General features: G+C 48.6%; 1 protein-coding gene across 1 annotated transcript; it reads left to right on the forward strand.

Moving 5' to 3' along the window:
- Positions 1–670: 670 nt before the first annotated feature.
- LOC306801375 (inositol 1,4,5-trisphosphate receptor-interacting protein-like 1) lies at positions 671–2,969 on the forward strand (the record flags this gene model as incomplete). Its single annotated transcript, XM_079304423.1, has 2 exons — positions 671–948; positions 1,402–2,969. The coding sequence occupies 2 exons, from the start codon at positions 671–673 to the stop codon at positions 2,900–2,902; spliced, it is 1,779 nt and encodes a 592-aa protein (XP_079160549.1). The 3' UTR covers positions 2,903–2,969.
- Between the last annotated feature and the right edge of the window lie 4,178 nt (positions 2,970–7,147).

Genomic DNA, 7,147 nt, shown 5'->3' on the forward strand with positions numbered 1-7,147 from the left:
GCGGAAGAGACGAGATGTACCACCAATACAGCAATAAGTAATAAAAATAACAGCAAAAAACATCCATCTTGAATAATAAATAAAAGCAAACACCTGTATATCGAAAACATCCATGGGCCACATCACCCAAACATTTATATGAAAAGGGTTGTGTGTAAGGACACTTGTGCCTGCTGTAAAGGGCAGCTCAGGGGTTCCCAGGTTCCCGAGGGATGGGTCTGTTCTTGGTGTCTGCTGGGGCTTTGGTGCCCAGGGCCATGCTGAGCTCCCTCCCGGGCTGGGGACAGCGGGCGGGGCTGGGCTGTGACAGCTCTGGGGCTGTGACAGCACAGGGCCGTGTCACAATGGGGGCAGCTATAAAAGGCCCCAGCGGGTGCTGCTGCCCCAGTAGAGCCTGGGCAAGCGGTGAGTGCACACACAGGGAGGGGATGGGGCTGGAGGAGGGCTGGGGCAGCAGCGCCGGCCCCGGGCCGTGTGTTCTGCCCCTGCAGGCAGGGCCCGGCCCCTGGCGGGAGCGCCTTGCTCAGGGCACGCTGCTTGCTGGGGCAGCGCTGCAGCCTTGCTGCCGGGGCCCTTTCCTTCCTGCCACCACGTCCCTGTGCCTCCTGCCCCCACTGCCTGTCTCCATTGTAGTCCCACTGAACCCTCTCTCTGTGTCCTCCTGCAGACCATGGCTCTACTTGCGTTGCTGTTCGTGCTTGTGCAAAGCCTGATCCAGTACCCGCAGCCAGCTGGGGATGGGCTGGATGAGGCCGAGCACTGGCGAATGCAGGAGCGTGAGGAGTTTCTGGAGCAGGAGATGGCTCGGCTGCTGCAGGAGCTGGAGCAGCAGGAGCAGGGCTGGGGAGCCGTGCTCTTTGATGTTCTGCAGCAGTGGCCATTGTGGGCTCTTGCTGGAGTCCTGCTCCTCTTGGGCCTTTGGTTTAGCTGCAGGAGAAGGAGCCATGAGTCCAGCAGCCGTGGCCAGGACCAGATCTCCTGCAAGACCGTATCAGATGAGAGAGGACAAGAACAGGGAAAAGTCAGTGTTGGTTCCAAGGAAGGTGTAGAAAACATGGATGTGACTGTGGAGGCAGACGACAGCAGCAGCAGTGAAGGAAGTCCTGTGGCTGCAAGTGAAGGAGAGAACAATGATAACATCAACGGCAATGATGATGTGAAGGTGAAGGAAGACAATGATATTAATGGCCATGAGTTAAAGAAAGATGAAGGATGGAGGGATGGGAATGTGCCAGGGGACAATACTGAAGGAAGTGAAGACGAACCTGGCAATATTGCTGGAAATATGGAAGGCCTAAATGAAGGAGAAAACAAGGATGTGGAGGAAGAGCAAGGCAAGGATGCTGCCAAGGAAGAAGAAGGAAATGGAAATGATGAAAAGTCCCGTACTGCAAATACGAGGGCGAGCAACAATGATGATACAAATGAAGGTGAAGACAATATAGACGGAAAGGACAAAAACACGGATGTGAAGGAGCAGAAAAGCAGTGATGCCAGTGAGCAAAGGAGCAGTGATTGGACTGTGCAGGAAGATAGCAGTGGTCCTGGGAATCAAGTAGACCACAGTGGTTTTGCTGCAACCGAGGAAGAAAATAAAGAAGTTATGAAGGCGGATAACAGTGATAGAAACAAGGATTATGTAAATGTGAAGGGAAACAAGAATGAAGATAAACAAGACGAACAAGGCAACGTGGCTGCCAGGGAAAAAGAAGGCAGTCATTGTGGCAAGGAAGAAAGCAGCAGTGGTGGAATTGAAGACCGTGAAGACACCCTAGATGCTGGCAGTGAGGAAGGCAACCTTTTAGTGGACTGCATACAGTGGCCTGTGGAGGATCTGGAGAGAGGATGCTCAATGACAGCAGAGCTGATGGAGAGCCTCACGCGTGTCTTTGTGGACAGCGTGAGCAATAGCTTCTACCCAGTGCCTCAGGAAGCCATAGGAGTGGGCAGTGCCTTTGAGGGTTGGATTCCTCAGGAGTGGGATGGGGTGTACCGCGTGCTGGTCCCTCTGAATCCCCCGCCAGGGCACGCCTTCCACCTAGAGCAGAACAGCGCAGGGCAGGCGGCAGCAAGGACCTTCAGCGTGCGTGTGGAGCTGGTGTGCACGTGCAAGGGGGAGCAGCTGGGCCAGAAGCTGCTGTGCTTGCTGCACCACTCGCAGGAGGAGCGGCGGCAGAAGCGCAGCCTCCTAGAGACCCTCTGCACCGGCTCCTACCTGGACGTGGAGAAAACCTCCCGCTGGTTCTACCAGCTGGTGAGATGCTCGTGGCTGCACGTGCCTCAGTGCTACTCATGGCACTTGGTGTTTCAGCCCTGCAGCCGGTCCTGCCGATTCTGGCTGAGCAGAGGCCAGAGGAGCCTGATGGTGGAGGTGCTCTTTGGGGTGCGCCAAGGGGACTCGGACATCTTTGTGAGCAGCCAGCCCGCCGAGGCCAGCTTCACTGGAAGCACAGTGTGGCCTGAGACGTACGCTGTGGCAGAGGTGAAGTTCTTCCAGCACGTCGCCAGACAGGTGCCGTGCCAGAGCTTGCACCTGAAATGCCTGCAGGTCTTCACGTGCATCCTGCAGGGCACAGCATTTTCCAGCTCCACCTGGAAGACTGTGGTCATGCACGCGCTGACCATCGTACCGCTGTCCCGGTGGAGCAGGAGGGAGTTTGTGCAGCGGCTCTGGGACATCATGGGCTACCTGCGCTTCTGCGTGCACTGGGGACGCCTGGATCACTTTGTGCTGGGCAACGAGAGGCTCCCTGCAGAGATCAGCTTGCCACCAGCCATGCGAGGGGTCGAGCCACTCAACCTCTTTGAGCACCTGCTCCGAGATCCAGCCGCCCACAGAGAAGCAATACAAGCTTTTCATCAGCTGCACTTTGGCCTCTGGATGCTGCTCTCCAGCCACTGAGAGGGGTTCCCTGCACAGAGCTTTGCTGGGGGGCTCACACCCAATGGCAGCCACGTGAACACTGCATTTGTCACTGGCAATCCTGAGGCTGCTTTCCTGCTCCTGTGGAAGGAAGATGCTGAGGCACGTGGATTCCTTGTGCACTCGCACCTCTGCCTTGCCCTTCACCTTCCAGTCACAACAGTGCTGTTGCCCAAGTCTGTGAGGCAGAAACTGTCTCCACCTGCACATCCTCACAGAAGAGAGTGAAGCTGATGGAAATTGCATCCAGCACCTTCTAGGCAGAAACCTAGCCTGTTAGGGACTTAGTGTAGTTATTCAGTTAGCTGTAAGATTAATGGTTTTGTAAGGATGTAGTTTGTAGTATAGGAAAGTACAGCAGATAGTTTTAACTCCGTTTTCCATAGGAGAATAGGTAGTCCCCATTTTCATAATGAGAATTGTTTATTAGCATTCCTTCCAGAGGTTCTTTAGTGTTGTAACTATTTTGCAGTTACTTTTAGTTTAGGGAATTGAAGTCCCCTACTGTTGTTGCTTGGCTGCTTTTCAATAATATTTGAATATCTCTGTTTGAAAAATTAATAAAAGGAGAAAAGTTTCTCAAATTGCCTGAACTGTGTCATTCTTTTTATTTAACCCTCTGCATCTTCGAGAATGTGTACCCGTACCTGAAATAAATTACGGAAATAAGGAGTTATTGCAAACAGAGATGTTGGATATATTAAGTATGCTGTCTCTCGAGCATTGCCATAAAAATTGCTTGAAGCTTGAAGTGGCAGTGCCCTGAAATGCCTAAAATTCTGCAGCAGAGTACTCCTGAATTTTTTAGGAATCTTTGGAAATATTTTCTTGACATGGTCACTTTTATAGGTTTCTGGGGAACAATTCCATCCTAAAAGATGAACAGAGTAGTCCCTAACTGCAAAACGTTTTTGGCCTTTCACAACCACAGTTTTGACATAAAATTGTGACAAGAGTAAGTCATGTTTTTTCTATTCCTGGTTATCTATATAATTTTGGACAGGCTCTGTTGTTCCATGAGTATTACCTTTTTCACCAGGCTGAAAAATATTGTATAGCAATGAGAGCCACTTTGCATGCCCAGCTTTGTCCATGGTGAGATGAAGGTAATCAAAATAAGATTTACTTCTTGCAGTACATAGTAGAGATTTGTAATAGTTTGGAAGTACTTATTCTCTTTGCTTTTGTATCGATACATCTGGGGTCAAGTGGTCAATTTTAAACTCAGAATACCTTAGGAATTGGATAAATTGCTGCAGTCATGCAATTCTTTATCTGAGAAATTTGGTTGAAAATTTCTACGATTGCTCACACAAATTTTCACACGTATTCTCCAACATGAGGAAGGACTTGCTCCAACCTAAAGAAAAGTGAAGCGGCCTTTGTTCTTTGCTGTATTTGAAAATCATGCACCCTTTAATTTCAGAGTCCTTCAAAGTTTTCATTAGGTATAGGTATTTTTGAAGTGGTTGAGATGTTCCCTTACTGCTAATTTAGGTGTTGCTTGTCATTAAAAAAGTCTGTCAGCAGTTGCAAAGGGAATTCTGAGTCTCAACCAATTTGGTTCAGCATTGCTGCATTCTTACACCATGATGGAATTGAGGAATGGTAGCATGGTCACCACACATGACTTCATGCTAAGAAGTCTAAATATGTTTTATAAATGCTAATACATATTGTCAGAACAGAATGACATTTTTGCTTTTGATGGCTTTTTGCTGTGACTCTGCTGCTGGAGGTTTTAAAGTAACCAGTGACGCTGTTGTAAGCCAAGTCCACTGAGATACGCTGCTCAAAGGAATAGAACCCCGTCGCTATTCCAGCTTCTACAACTCAGCAGTGAAATATTAACCCAGAAGGGGAGTTAGCTGGATGCTTATTTAATCACCAGGCTGTAAAAAACCTATTTAATTTTGAGAAAAACAGCAAATAAAGACTATCAAACTGAGTGCTGAACATGTACTCAGGAAAGACCATCCCTGCAACTAACTTGAGAATACTGGTCTGTGTTAGCCAGGCTACAGAGGAGCAGTGATTCCAATAGACAGCTTGCTCCAAGCTTGAAAATCATTGGGAAATGTGCTTTTCACATTAAATTTTTCCAGTGTAATATCCTTGGTGATAGCAAATATGTCTCAATGTGATGGGAAATTTCAGCGCATAAGATTGGATTGTGTTCTTTCATGGAGTGAGAACAGTGATTAATTTGGCTGCAATTTAATCTATCCTCTGTTAATGTTTACTTGTGAAATTTTATTAGGTCATGTCACACTTACAATCTTATCAATGGTCATGCTCAGAGTTTTATTTCCAAGCTGTTTTCAATAGTAAATGACTGATCAAACCCGATTCTTCATTACTTTGCCACTTGTGTTGTCATCTGTGTCAGTAAGGAGTGTGCAGTGTTGTCATTTCAATCTGGAATATTCTGCAGATGTTTTCCTTATGATGTAGTGGAATAAATGATTGTAGAAGGCATTGGACAGGATTCATTCCCACTTGGACATTTCAGTCATGAGGCAGCATTTTCTCTCATTGTTGTAGCTGTTCTAGGTGGGTTTTTTTTATTTAGAAATTCTAGACCTGTTAAACAACAGATGACAAATGTCCATTTGGAATGGTCTCTTCAGAGATCATTCCTTTCAAATAAGAAGGAACTGGGAAGTAGAGAGCAATCCGAGTCATGAACCTTCATGTATGTGGAGAATCAAATCCACAGATTTTTACAATTGACACTTTTCCAAAGGCCCTTGCTTTTCACAGCTCTAAGCCTGGAAAGTGCTTTAGAGTATTTGCACAAGCATATCATTGATCCTTCTTTAGATCAAATTCCCATGGGTGCAGATGGGAAGGAATTTTCCCTCATATTCTGTGTATTAGTTACTTGTGTCCTGCAAGTGAGAACTGTTAATCATAAGCTGCTCTTAAATGATTTTGTTGCCAATTAATAAAGAGATCTTTTATGTTAGTGGTTTAGAAAACAAACCCTGACATCTTTGTCTTTGAAAAAAACATGCAAGAAAGGACACTGGTGATGTGTAGCAGCATTTAATATAATTTTTCAATGTCAAGCAGGATGTTTTTTCCAAGATACTGCCAAATCCATCTCACCTAGAGCAATAGGAGTGGCAATGCACGACATTTGGTTTGCAGATTGTACCTTAACACCACCCTTCACTGAGCCAGACAAACACATACAAACTTTAGTAGATGTTACTGAATCAAAAAATAATTGACATAATTCTATAGATTTCGGACTGGGCTGTGACAGCTCTGGGGCTGTGACAGCACAGGGCCGTGTCACAATGGGGGCAGCTATAAAAGGCCCCAGCGGGTGCTGCTGCCCCAGTAGAGCCTGGGCAAGCGGTGAGTGCACACACAGGGAGGGGATGGGGCTGGAGGAGGGCTGGGGCAGCAGCGCCGGCCCCGGGCCGTGTGTTCTGCCCCTGCAGGCAGGGCCCGGCCCCTGGCGGGAGCGCCTTGCTCAGGGCACGCTGCTTGCTGGGGCAGCGCTGCAGCCTTGCTGCCGGGGCCCTTTCCTTCCTGCCACCACGTCCCTGTGCCTCCTGCCCCCACTGCCTGTCTCCATTGTGACCCCACTGAACCCTCTCTCTGTGTCCTCCTGCAGACCATGGCTTTACTTGCGTTGCTGTTCGTGCTCGTGCAAAGCCTGATCCAGTACCCGCAGCCAGCAGAGGATGGGCTGGATGAGGCTGAGCACTGGCGAATGCAGGAGCGTGAGGAGTTTCTGGAGCAGGAGATGGCTCGGCTGCTGCAGGAGCTGGAGCAGCAGGAGCAGGGCTGGGGAGCCGTGCTCTTTGGTGCTCTGCAGCCGTGGCCATTGTGGGCTCTTGCTGGAGTCCTGCTCCTCTTGGGCCTTTGGTTTAGCTGCAGAAGGAGCCATGAGTCCAGCAGCCGTGGCAATGACCAGATCACCTGCAAGACTATATCAGATGAGAGAGGACAAGAACAGGACGAAGTCACTGCTGATTCAAAAGAAGGTGGAGAAATCGTGGATGTGACAGTGGATGCAGATGACAGCAGCAGTGGATTTGACAGAGAAGGAAGTCCTGTGGCTGCAAGTGAAGGAGAGGTTGATGATGCCATTGACGGCAAGAGTGATGTGAAAGTGAAGGAAGACACCGATGTTAAGAGCGGCCAAGACTTAAAGAAAGATGAAGGACGGAGTGAAGGGAATGTGCCAGGAGAAAATACAGCTAAAGG

This window comes from Erithacus rubecula, assembly GCF_903797595.1.
Source record: "Erithacus rubecula genome assembly, chromosome: 4".
Taxonomy (NCBI): domain Eukaryota; kingdom Metazoa; phylum Chordata; class Aves; order Passeriformes; family Muscicapidae; genus Erithacus; species Erithacus rubecula.